General features: G+C 39.1%; 1 protein-coding gene across 1 annotated transcript; it reads left to right on the forward strand.

Moving 5' to 3' along the window:
- Positions 1-7,171: 7,171 nt before the first annotated feature.
- LOC136231266 (uncharacterized protein At1g10890-like) lies at positions 7,172-12,412 on the forward strand. The gene is made up of 4 exons (XM_066020592.1): positions 7,172-7,411; positions 7,481-7,669; positions 9,292-9,511; positions 11,913-12,412. The coding sequence occupies exons 1-4, from the start codon at positions 7,284-7,286 to the stop codon at positions 12,159-12,161; spliced, it is 786 nt and encodes a 261-aa protein (XP_065876664.1). The 5' UTR covers positions 7,172-7,283; the 3' UTR covers positions 12,162-12,412.
- Positions 12,413-12,938: the final 526 nt, after the last annotated feature.

Raw genomic sequence — 12,938 nt, forward strand, 5'->3', positions numbered from 1 at the left:
TTTATTTCTAATTAGATCAAAAATAAGGAAAATTAATCGTAAGTACGGAATTTATTTTTATTTCGTTATTTTATTTAAAACACTCTGTTTTTGCAATTAAACTTATTTATTTTATCTAAAACTAAACTGTAAATCACGCTAAAAGATAGGGGTAAAATACCCTTATCAAACCTCCTCGGACTTTAAAGTTTTACTTGTCCTCAAGTAAAAGAAATCGAAAGACAATGGATTGAGATTATTAAGAAACAAACCGTCGGTTGGTTTTACCAAGTGCGTGATTTCAAAGTTAAAGTTTTATGCAAAGTTTTCGGTAAACACCTACGCAAACAATCGAGTGACCAAAACTTATTTGAAACCTCCATGATCAAAATTAATAGGCAATATTAACGGGGGTTGATTATCTTTTGAGGACCCAATAGTACCTCACCAAGGGATTTCACTCTTACGCTCAAACTTTGGTGGGTCGGTGTTTTAGCACTCTTCTTTGCACTTACCCGAGATCACTTTGAGTTTGCATTTTCATCCGGGTTTTCCCTCCTATGTTATGGTTTAGACAATATTAAAAATGAACCCGGAGGGGGGTTGTAATGTGGGTGGCTTTTTAGTGGTTAATTTTTGAAAACTCGAGTTTAAATACCATTTTGATGATTGCACCGTATTTTATTTTGGCCTTGGTAAGTTTGTAAAATATAACTCGAAATTGCTCGAGTGGAGCTTGAGAATGCCTTTTTGCTCTTTATCGTTTTTTCTTTCTCTTTTTGTTTTGAGAGCGGCACAAAAACGATTTCGAAAGTCTAAGGTGCTTATTTATCAAGGCATTGGCTTATTTCGGGTGCGAATTGATTTTGTTGGTATTTAAACAAGAGAAAAAAGAGGGTTAATTGTTAAAAGGGTATTAACAAGAAAAGTCGGTTAGTAGGCTCAAGGGGGTTTCCTATAGGTTGATAAAAACGAGAAAAATAAATTAAGAAAGGAATTAGACTAAGTGGGCTCGTTTTATCATCTATTGCCATTTTAACCAAAATAGGTGTACTTAACCCGGTATTAGGTGCAAACTCTATGAGTCGAGTGAAGTCAAAGCTCTCGAAAAATTGTGAAAGAATTAGAGTTCTCGTACGAACTCTTTTAGGCTCAAAATTTACCTCACAGAATTTCGGGTTTAAATTGTGTACTATCGAGTCTTCGCTAAACTTTCAAAAATCCCGTTTTTATTGCCTTTTTAAATTTCATTATGGAGATGACATGTGGGTTAGGACTCAATGCTTTTGTTTAGTATAAACCTAGGAGTTTCATAAATTCTAGAACTTCAAAATTAAGACTAAAATTTCTTACTAAAACTGATCCTTTGTATTAATGACTTTACATCTAAGGACAAATAACGGAACTTTTAATTAATTTCCGAGGGGGTAGTGTGTCGGAAAAATTAAAGAATCAATAAATTAGTTTAATTATTTTGTTGTTTATTTAATTTTTTTTATTTTTGTTAGTGCAAAACAAACTGAAAGTGCGGGGTTGCACGACCCTCCGCGTTATTAAAATGACGTCTATTCCAAGGACGTCGTAAAATAAGAGAAAAACAAAAACAAAAATAGACATGAAATTAAAAATTAAACCCTTTGAAGGTTTGGTCCTACGCGAGGTGTGCCCAGGGGAGCGCCCCACGTAGGAGGTGCGTTTTAAGCTCTTTTTGGGCAGAAACTCAAATACGCGGGGCGCACGAAGAGGGACGCCCCGCGTGTTTGAGTTTCGAGGCTTTTTATACAAGAAAAATGAAGGGCACGCGGGGCGCACGTCCGGCGTGAATGTTATTAATGGTTTCGAACAGCGAAAAATAAACACGAAAAGAGAACGGAAATTACAAATATATTGAAACGGAAAAGAAAGTACAACGGAAACATAACAACGGAAACATCGAAAACAACATAAAAATGAAAAAGCAAAGAGAATACAAAACAAAGGAAAACATAAAAGAAATGGAAACTATGGTTGAGGCGGAGGAGGATTGCCGTGGATGTTGAAGTAGGAGGCGAAGGAGTTGGTGAGGGCGTCAAATCGAGCATCGAGGTGAGCCCGATCCTCACGTTGTTGCGCCTCGATGGAGTTGAAGCGGGTGATGAAGGTGGAGTGGTCCATGAGGCGATTAGCCTTAAGGGTGTCAAAACGGGTGTTGAGAGTGGCGAATTGGGAATCGTAATGGGCGCGATCGGCACGTTGGTGGCCCTCCAAAGCGTCCAACCGAGCATATATGGAATTGAAGTCATGGTTGGGTGGAGGACTAAAATTTAGGCCCATATCCGAATCCGAACCCTCCTCCTCGTGTGAGTGGGCCGCTCCCGAGGTGGAGCGCCTAAGGGATTTGAAGGCATTTTTCTCCAAGGGCCGAGGTTCAAGACTTTGGAGGCGATCAAGGGCAGCCTCGCCAAGAGCGGAGGTGGCGAAGAGAGTGATGAGATGTCCTAACCCGATCTTGCCATGTTTTCGGGTGGAAATGTGGTGGAGTTGGACGGCCACGAGATAGGAAAGGTCATAGGCATGGTTGTTGGCACAGCAATAGAGCGCCAAAAGTTCGTCCTTGTTGACCTTGGTGGACTCCGACTTTCCCGAAAAGTAGAAGGAGATGAAGCGGTGGAGAAGTTGGAGGATTGGATCACGGATGAGAGATGGGCGGAGGTTGGAGACATCGTAATCCTCGGACCCGGTGATGGAGGTCCAAAAATCACGAGCGGAAACACCCTCGGGCCAATGGGAGATGCCACCCTCCGCTTGTTTGGTGAAGTGATTGCGGAGCCATTGGGTGTCAATGGTGAAGGGGTGGTTGTGAAGGCGGAAGTTGAAGAGGGCGGCACCGGGGACGTTGTTAGAGGTGAGGGTGGTGTAGAACTCCAAAACCAAGGAGGGGTAAACGTGTGGCTGTGCATGAAAGTGATCGAGCCAAGAGAGGGCACGGAGGCGCTCCACGAAAGCCCCGCCAAGGTCGAAGCGGTCAAGAGTGCTCCGCTCAATGTATGGGAGCTCCATAAAGTGGGCGACGGAAAGTGTTTGACGGAAAGTGTTTGGTAGTTTTGGGCTTCCTCTTCGGTGAGGAGATGGAAAGGAGCCCGGTATTATGGGTGAGTGGTGGTGTCTCCTCTTGTTCGGGTGGTGGTGGTTGTTGTTGATTTTGGGTGTGGGCGGTACGGGCCCGAGTGGACCGTGGGGGACGCATGTCGGTGGTTTGTTTTCGCCTAACCATGGTGTGAGTGAAGAATTGAGAGAATGTGTAGGAAGATTGGGGGGTGGAAGTTAGGATGAGTTGTGAGGAAGAAAAAGGAGAAAAGGAAGGATTTATATAGGGAAGGAGTGGGGAATCCAAGTAAAACTCGGATTCCCAGAGGGGCACGCGGGGTGTGAAGTGGCCACGCCACGCGTATCCCTCCTCCTGACCGTTATTAATTGCAAAATTATTCATGTATTTTCATACATGAAAATCGCCCCCCTATATACTGGGCCTTAGTGGACTCAGTTGTGCTTCTATTAATTAATTAACATCTGTTTCTCTTTTGGGCTCCAAGTCTTATGTGTGACCCATTAGGTTCTTATTGCTTCTAGCCGTATGCAACTATTAAATTAATTTTCAAAGAATTATATTTAATCTTTGCATAACGGAATGAGTACGCGAAATGTGATTAGCAAATCCGAAACATTCCCCCAGAGCTATAAGAAGACAGGTTGATTATGTCGCTGACCTTTCCGTATTAGTTATAGTATAATTCGATCCTTTATCAACTACATCCTTGAACTGAATCTTATGACTATGGATAATGTCAAGTCACATATAGCGAGACGTTCGTTTTACTTGTACAGGCCGAGTCAACTCCAATTAGATAGGTTAAGTGAAATCTGTATTTCAAGTCTTAAGCTATCACCTTGCAAGGATTTAGAGTCGAGTCTTCCACAAGCGATCCATGGACGTATCTCCCATTTATCGGGAGTGATAAATGCTCAATCCAATGTATAATTATCCTGCAATTACTTTCTGTGATACCCAACGTCTGCCGTTCACACCCCAGAGTCATCTCTGTTATAGATCGTGTTACAACAGGATCAAAGCATCACATTCCGTAATCCAGAATCACCAATTAACATTCCTTTGAGTCTGAGGATTACTTATACCTATTAATACCAATGAGATGAACAGGTGACAAGGATGAATCTACTCATCCTGTTATCTCAAGTCGGGTCCCCAATCCTAATGAACTTCTTTTCATCGGATCCATGTAACTGTCCAGATATCTGTGTATATGAAGCTTGTGAGATCAGCTTTCTGTCTCGACATAAGACATTGTTACATGCAAGTCTCAACAGTGATATGTCAATCCTAAACATATTACTTGACTTGGGGTGGTTTTAAGTTTATTAGTTTATCATAAAGTTTCGTCTCATTCATGCTTCTATGAACACTTTATAATCACTTTAAACAAACTTATGGATTTCCTTTTATTAGACTTTATTTAGTTCTTAAAAAGGGATTGCCTTTATATAGTTATGAAACCATATCTCATTAAAACAAACGATATAAAGAACACTTCATTTACATTAAGTTTGTATCCTAGAACAATTGTATATAGGACACTAAACCCCAACATATGATTGAGGTTTGTATTTCTTCTCCTGTTTTCCAAGTTTTAATTAATGGGGATTTGTCCGAGGAGTTTTATCCATCCCGGGGTATCCGTCAAGGGGACCCTATGAGCCTGTTCTTATTTGTTATTGCTATGGAGAGGTTATCTCATCTCATCCAAGATGTTGTGAACACTGGAAGGCTTCATCCGGTTACCATTAATAGATTCTGTCCCCCGATCACCCATTTATTCTTTGCTGATGATGTTATGATCTTTGTGGAAGGTAATGGGGAGCAAATTGGTGTGATTATGGACATCCTGACCAACTTTTGTTCTACTTCGGGCCAAAAGATTAACATCCAAAAATCTAGAATGTTATGCTCTAAGAATATGGACCCTAGGGTTGGTAAAAAGTTGAGTGTGATTTCTGGTATTCCTCTAACCAAGTCTCTTGGTAATTATTTGGGGGTTCCTCTCCATAGTGACAGAGTGTCAAAATCGTCTTTTAAAGAAATCTTCGATAGGACTAATAAGAATTGTGCTAATTGGAAAGCTAAGACCCTTTCCTTTGTAGGCCGCCTTACTTTGATCCAATCTGTGAATGGTGCTGCCCCGAATCATCTAATGCAAGCTTGTAGGCTGCCTGAGCCGGTTCTTAATGGCCTTGATAAGATCAATCGTCGGTTCCTTTGGGGGGATTCGGAAGAGGGGAAAAAAATTCATCTGTTCCCTGGAAAGAGGTGTGCCAATCTAAGAATAGGGGTGGGTTAGGGATCAGACAAGCCAAGGATAATAATAAAGTGCTTTTAATGAAGCTTCTTTGGAGGTTGTGGCAGAATCCGGATGCTCTTTGGGTTCGGTTATTGTGCGGGAAGTACAGAAAGGATAAGATTTTTGGGGGCCCGAAAGAGAGAGTTCCTAATTGTTCTTTCTTATGGAAAGGGGTTAACGCTGTGTTTTCGGAGTTCTACTCTGGGATTGGTTGGTCAGTGGGCAATGGTAGATCAATTAGTTTCTGGAATGATACCTGGCTTGATAAGATACCTTTATCAGAAGTGTGTACTTCTCCTTTGCCTCTGGAGATCCGAAACTGGAGTATCGCTGATATGGTGGATTCGGAGGGAGATTGGGTTTGGTCGAGATTCGAGTCTTACCTTAATCTGGAAACGCTCCTGAAAATTCGTGGAATTAAAGTTAGTAGTAAAGAGGAGGATGGGGATAGTCACCGTTGGTCCTTTACGAACAATGGTACTTATTCATGCAAATCTGCTTTTGAAGCTTTCAGTCTTAACTTGGATACCCCTCCTTCAATCTCTTGGAAGAATATTTGGGCCTTAAAAGTTCCTTATCGCATTAGGAGCTTCCTATGGCTTAGCGCAAAGAATAGGTTGCTTACTAATGTGGAAAGGAAGAGACGCCATTTAGTTGAGGTAGATACTTGTTGTAAGTGCAAAGTTCAGGCAGAAACCATCTGTCATGTTCTTAGGGATTGTGCGAAGAGTAAGAATGTGTGGAAGAAAGTGATTCCGAGCCAGTTGCTACCTAACTTCTTCGCCCACTCTGAAAACGATTGGTTGTTAAATGTTGTTAATGGTTTGTTATTGCCTCAGATGGAGCATGGTGCTATCCTCTTTGCCGTTGTCTGTCACCAGCTTTGGCAGTGGAGGAATACTGAGGTATTTGGAGAAAAAGCTATAGTGATTCCTAATCTACCTGATTATTTTTCTAAGAAGATTAACACTATTATCAATAACTTCAAAGGGGATTATTTAGCCAGTATTAGCCAGAGATCTGTTGAGCATCTTTTGGGGTTGGAGTAGACCGGGGGGAAGGGATTGTAAAATTAAATACCGATGGCTCGTGTCTTGTGGACGGCAGAATTGCGGCTGGAGGGGTTCTGAGAGATGCTGGGGGCAATTGGGTGTCTGGTTTTACTCAGAATCTAGGGATGGGCTCTTCCTTTTCTGTTGAGCTCTAGGGTATCTTCTCTGGACTTAGATTGGCCATTGACCTGGGGCTGAAGAGGCTGCTCGTGGATTCTGACAACCTTGAAGCAGTTAATTTGATTGCTAACAACAAGGCTATGTGCTTGAGTAGCCAAAACCTTGTTAAAGAAATCAGAAGATTGTGTTCTTCTTTCGATACCATCTCCTTTTGTCATGTGTACAGGGAGCAGAATAGGGTGGCTGATCGCGTTGCTGCGGAGGGCCATGAAAGGATGTCGGGAATTACAACCTTCTCTTCTCCTCCGAACTTCCTTTGTTCGATTCTGTCTGATGATCGGGTGGGGGTTAGCTTCCCTAGGCTAATCCCGGGTTAGATGTTGGTTTTTGTTTGTTTTTTATTTCCCTTTCCTACAAAAAAAAAACCCCGCATATCCCAATTTTGATCGTTTTTTTAGACGCATGTAATTTTACGCTTAACTTATGTTTTTTTTGCAACCTATTACATTTCAAGCAGTAGATTTTATACAAATTGAAGAGAGTGTGCACATTTTAAAAGTTCAGTGAGCAAGACAAATTCAAGGGCAAAATGATGCATTAATCCTGTTTGAAATGGGTAAACCACTTTTACGTACATAACCATGGCTTTTATGTGAAAATGGTATAATTTACCCTAATTGAAATGCAGAAGGCGAAATGAATTTTTGATGTGATCCATTCAATGCGCATAAATTGAGATATGGGAAGAAGTGTATCTAGGTCACCGTCGTACCGGAGGAGATACTCTCCATCACCGTCTGATCACCGTTATAGCAGAAGAAGCAAAAGGGACAGAAGCCGCTCTCCCTACTCCAATTCTCATTCCAGGTTTTAATCCTTTCTGGTTTCTTCTGCCGCTTTAATTCATGTGCTTCACTTAATTCTAATTTGGTGTAGGCGAAGAAGTCGTTCACCAAGTTATAGGCGCCGAAAAAGTCCATCTCCGGCTCCTAGACGGCGCAGAAGACACAGGAGTCGGAGTGACTCATTCTCCACCCCACCCAAATCTCCTACTCCAGCGCTTACTTCTACTGAACGTAAAAGTGCCATTGACAAACTAAAGAAAGAGGAGGAAGAAAAGAAGAGGTAATTTTTTGAGTTTTGCTTCCATATCCTTATATTGAATTCAATTAGCTGAAATTCTTCGTAGCGGTTCCGGTGCATATCATAATGTGTTTTAATTTAAAAGCATCACATTGAGGGGATATAGCATTACAGAAATAACTGGTACAACTTTAGAAGAGAAGAAGAAAGTAGTATGTTTTTAAGTTAGCATATTGACTTGTAGTTTGTGACTGCTACTACCTACCTGCATCTCCAAAGCATCCATCTTTTGAAGAAACTCTTTATTGGGTAACATTACTAAATGGAAGGTTATCTTATTTTGTTGAACCTTGAAGATTCACATCATTATATATGTTCCAATAATTCTTAAATTCAATTTACTCATAGTTGTGAAAGGCACAAGGCCCAAGGCTCAGTCGCACCAAAACAATATAACATATAAAATTAGAAATAACAACATTTAACCTTTCTGAAATGATACAAATAGTCCTAACAACAATTTTAATCATAAATTGGATGACATGAATTCGAATTAACTACTAAAACATAATTATAATTCATAATAAAATTTAAACCTAAAGTTCAACTTCAACTAAACACTAAGTTAATAACTAATAGTCTAATAATAGCTACTTTTCCTCAAGCGAGACAAAACTCTTTAGTCTTGATATTCCCTACCTATTCATCATCAATGGAGGAGAAGATGCCAAGTGTTTTGCGTTTTCTGTCCTTCAGAATCGCATATCATCTCCTTCCTTTCCTTTTCTTATTTTTTTTTCTTTTGAACCCTTCATCATAAAGACTTTCTATGGCTGTGCTTAGAAACTTAACAAAACCTAAAAACCTTACAATTGCGCCTAGGCGCCCTCCATTCAAGGCGCGAGGCTGGCCAAGGAACACAAAGGCGCGCGCCTGGATGACATCGCCTGCCTCATACAGAGAGATGCGCTGACCCCTGAGCCTTGCCTCAGGCGCGCTCGAGGGGTGCCTTGAACAACTATGAATTTACTAATTCCCATTTGATCTGAAAATATATATTTTGCAGATCTACAAGTGTATAATTGAGATTCTGAAAATTGAACACTGGAATTTTTTTTCTTTCTATGTTCTTTAATATTCCATATGGAATATTGATCATTTCCACATCTAAACAAGGTGCATATTTTTTATAGAAATTTTCTTAGTGCTTATATATATACGATCAGATTGTTTATTGGGGCGAATTATGGGAATATGAACTTATGACTTTGTTACAAAGGCTTACATTTTCACCCACTATATCCAATCCCCTCTTTGTGGAATATAAACTATATTGGTTTCTCGCCATAAATTCTCGAATAGATCCCTGTGTTAGATCTATACTTGATCAGTTAATTTATATGTTTATTAGATTTTGTTAATTATATTCTTATCAGATTTTGTAATTTTTTTAGAAATTCCACTGTCAACATTGTCTGTCTCATTTCAAAAACCATTATTTCTTATGGTTCATCTTTTTTCCATGGTGATATGCATTAATCTAAAAGTTTGTGCTTACCATGTTGACAATTGGGATGGCTATATGAGTGTGTAGTTTGACTTTCACCTTTGTTGTTGCTTGTTTCTGCATTTTATAAGAATATCTGCTTGGTGAATGCTATTAGGCGTCAACATGAAGCAGAACTGAGACTTTTAGAGGAAGAGACTGCAAGGAGATTGGAGGAAGCAATTCGGAAAAATGTAGAAGAGAGGTTGAGTTCTGAGAAAGTGAGATTAGAAATAGATAGATGTATAGAAGAAGGTCAGAAGAAGTTGTACCATGATGTTGTAGTTCAACTAGAAAAGGAAAAGGAAGTTGCCCTTGCTGAGGCAAGAAGAAAAGAGGTAAGTATCTTGAGCCAATGTTATTTCTAATTATCCTTTTTGATAGTCTCATACAAACTAGAGCATGATGGTGCACCTCACGTTTTATAAATTTGTTTTGATGAAAAACGTTAGATCCTAGTAATATTGTGGTAAGACGTGTAAATGATCCGTTGACATTATAGGAATATGAGCAGTAATTGAGGAGTAGTTCTTCCTTGATTAGGTTTTTTCCTATTTAGTTATTCTGTATAGTTGTTCTACCTTATATAGTTGTCCTACCTTATATAGGATTCTGCAATTGTGTAAATATACTTCAAAGGTTAATGGAAAGATATTCTACCTAATTATTTTTTTCAGGTTTAACCTAGCCGCATAACCTATTATTCTTCTCTATCAAACCCTAGCTGCACAAACTTTTCTTCTTCCCTATCAAACCTTAGCCGCACCATCCAGTATGCCCCCTAAACCAGATGGTGAAAATTCTGGCAGCAAGAAAATCTCTACTATCACCATTCAAGATACTCCTTCACCCATTCATGTAAAATTGGATGTCTTTGATTATCAGGTCTGGTAACTTTTTTTTTGGAGATGCACGTTGCTGGGATATATCAATGGGAAGTACTTTGTACCAGCGAGGGGTGTTAATGAGCATTGATAGTTTTCAAACTATTCGAGCTCGGCTCTGTCAAAGCTCGGCTCGATAGGACTCATAGTCCCTATTTATTTCATCACAATTCACAACTCAGGTATGATTTAACCAATCAGAAAAATGACACAAGAAAAGCTTTGGCCTTTGGGCCTTTAGCTGGAAAATTAGGTTTTGATAAAAAATAAAATATATTACAAACTTTAATATATATTTTATTGTTTTAATTTTTTGCGTGAGTTTGTGTTCTCCGACCATGAGTAGCATCTACTATTCTTGAATCTCGATCATAACAGCTATTGTTTTTTTTTTATAAATATTTTAAACTCATGTGGAGTATGTTATAAAAGTTTTTTTTTTGTCCCCTACGCTACTTATTATATATATATATGCTCGGTTGAAAGGGCTCGGCTCGAAATATTAAAGAGCCAATACCGAGGCTACCTAGGTTCGGGCTAGGCTCGTTTACACCCGTTGCACCAGCCACCTATAGTCTTGAATATGATGAATGGGAGGTTGAAAACACATTAGTCAACTCATGGCTAATTAATTCAATGAGTGACAATCCGATATCACACTTTGTACCTTGTGGAATAATAGCCAAGGAAGTGTGGGATGCAGTCAAGAGGAGCTATTTGGATGTTTCTGACTCTTCTCAAGTTCATGAATCAATGAAGAAATCATTTCAATTGAACCAAAACGAGAAATCTATTATTGATTATTACAACGAACTGGACTCGATCTTCATCGCACTCAATTACAGAAGGCCAATTGAGATGACTTGCAATGTTGATATCACTAAGCAAAGGAAGCGTATTGCTGGACACAGAGTATACATCTTTCTTGCAAGACTCGATCACAACCTAGACCGGTTCAGTAGCAGAATATTGGCTATTTCTTCTTTGCCGAGTGTTGAAGAAGCTTATTATATGGTTCATCGTGAAGTACAAAGACAGCTTACAATGGGGAGCTGAATCCATTGTGAAGGTTCTACCTTAACTGTTCATAAATATACAACTAAAATAGGATCTTCAAGTTCTCAAGGCTATTTTTGCACCTACTATCACAAGAACAACCACATCGAGCGATGTGGACATTTGTTGGAAGAAGCATGGTTATCCAGAATGGTATAAACTCAAGCAAGCTGAGAGGAAGAATAAAAGGCCTGTTCAGAATATTATTATAAACAATTTGTTATGTCTTTACACGCCACAACAATTTATTCCAAGCAAATATAACCTTTGCTGGAAGCTCCCTTTCTAGGCACTTCCCGTCTTTGTTTAGGCACTATATTATTGGGGCTGCTCATTGTTATCGTTTTTCTTCTACTTTGGGTACTCTCTGTCATGACAAAAAAGAGAAATATCAATTGTAGTTTTGATTTCATTATAGGTGTAGGGGCTGTTTGAGAACCAAATTAAGAACTTAACATATTATTATATTAAGTGCTTATTGGTTTTTAGCTTGTTCGATGATATTACTTGAGAAATTTAGTTTACTGAGAGCTACCTTAGTTAGGACATGGTAGTGCACTAGTGCTTTTCTGATTCCTTGATTTTATATGCATGTTTGTTCTGATTAATAAGTCAGGGAGGGGAGGGAGGTTTCCAATATAATATAGAGGTTACTTTTGTAAGTCTTTTACTTAAATTGCCATGGCCTTTCTCTCTCTTTGAAAATCATTGTCAAGCTCAGGTCACACTATATTATGGTTTTGGATGGGTCTTGTAAGTACATATGAGAAATAATAAGCTGTAATTTTGATTTGGACAGGAAGAAGCTAGAAAAGAAAGAGAAGAGCTGGACAAGATGCTGGAGGAGAATAGGAGGAGGGTAGAAGAGGCACAACGAAGAGAAGCGTTTGAGCAGCATCGAAAAGAAGAGGAACGATATCGTGAATTGGAGCTCATCAAAAGGCAAAAAGAAGAGGTTGCTTGGAGAAAAAAGGTGGTGGAGGAAGAACAACTTTCCAATCATAACAAACTATTCAATCAAAATAAATCTAGACGCATGGGTTTATAGAACATCCATCTATTCATTACATTCACTAACTCAACCCTGCCTATATTTCAACATCCTTTTTACAGTTTTTGTGTTCAATTTCATATTGCAATAGTGCTATCCTATTTAACTATATTTCATCGAAATTGAATTACACATTGACATGTGCCCTTGCATAGAAAGGGTGTCAATTTGTTGTCATACATCGTTATATGTTGTTGTGTCTTGGTTGAATTTTTTTTGAAATGATTGGCCTGGGTTTTCGGTGTAAATTTTGATGTCACAGTTAATAGAGTCAAAAGAGAAAAGTAGATGGTTAGCTCATGATAAATAGGTGGAAGTAGTTAGTAGAAATAACGGTTTTGCCCCTTAAGTTTAGTGGTGATGTGAGACGGTTTTGATCTTGCGCTTGCTTTCTTGATGAAGGGCTGCTTTTTGGATGGGTCTAAAAGGAGTAGATCTGAAACATATGCCCCTCCCTTTCCTTAGCTCAGAGCATTTAATGTTAGGAGATATAACTGCTGCAATCTTTTGCACTCTTTTTCCACACAAGTGTTGTCATAATTTAAGATGTTAGAGCATGTCGTTTAGGGAGAGTGGACAATTAGCTAGTAATGGAAAGATATATAGGTTCATACTAAATTACATAACCACTTCAGTTTTGGTGTTTATTTTTTTCGGAAATAAAAATGCATTATTTGTCACTCTGGTTAGCTTTCTTTCTTTCCCCTTTTCATTTTTGCTTTGCCCTCGGTGTGAATTTATGTATCTTGGTGTTCCCATCCTTTGAAAGACGCC

This window comes from Euphorbia lathyris, chromosome 5 (assembly GCF_963576675.1).
Source record: "Euphorbia lathyris chromosome 5, ddEupLath1.1, whole genome shotgun sequence".
Lineage (NCBI taxonomy): Eukaryota > Viridiplantae > Streptophyta > Magnoliopsida > Malpighiales > Euphorbiaceae > Euphorbia > Euphorbia lathyris.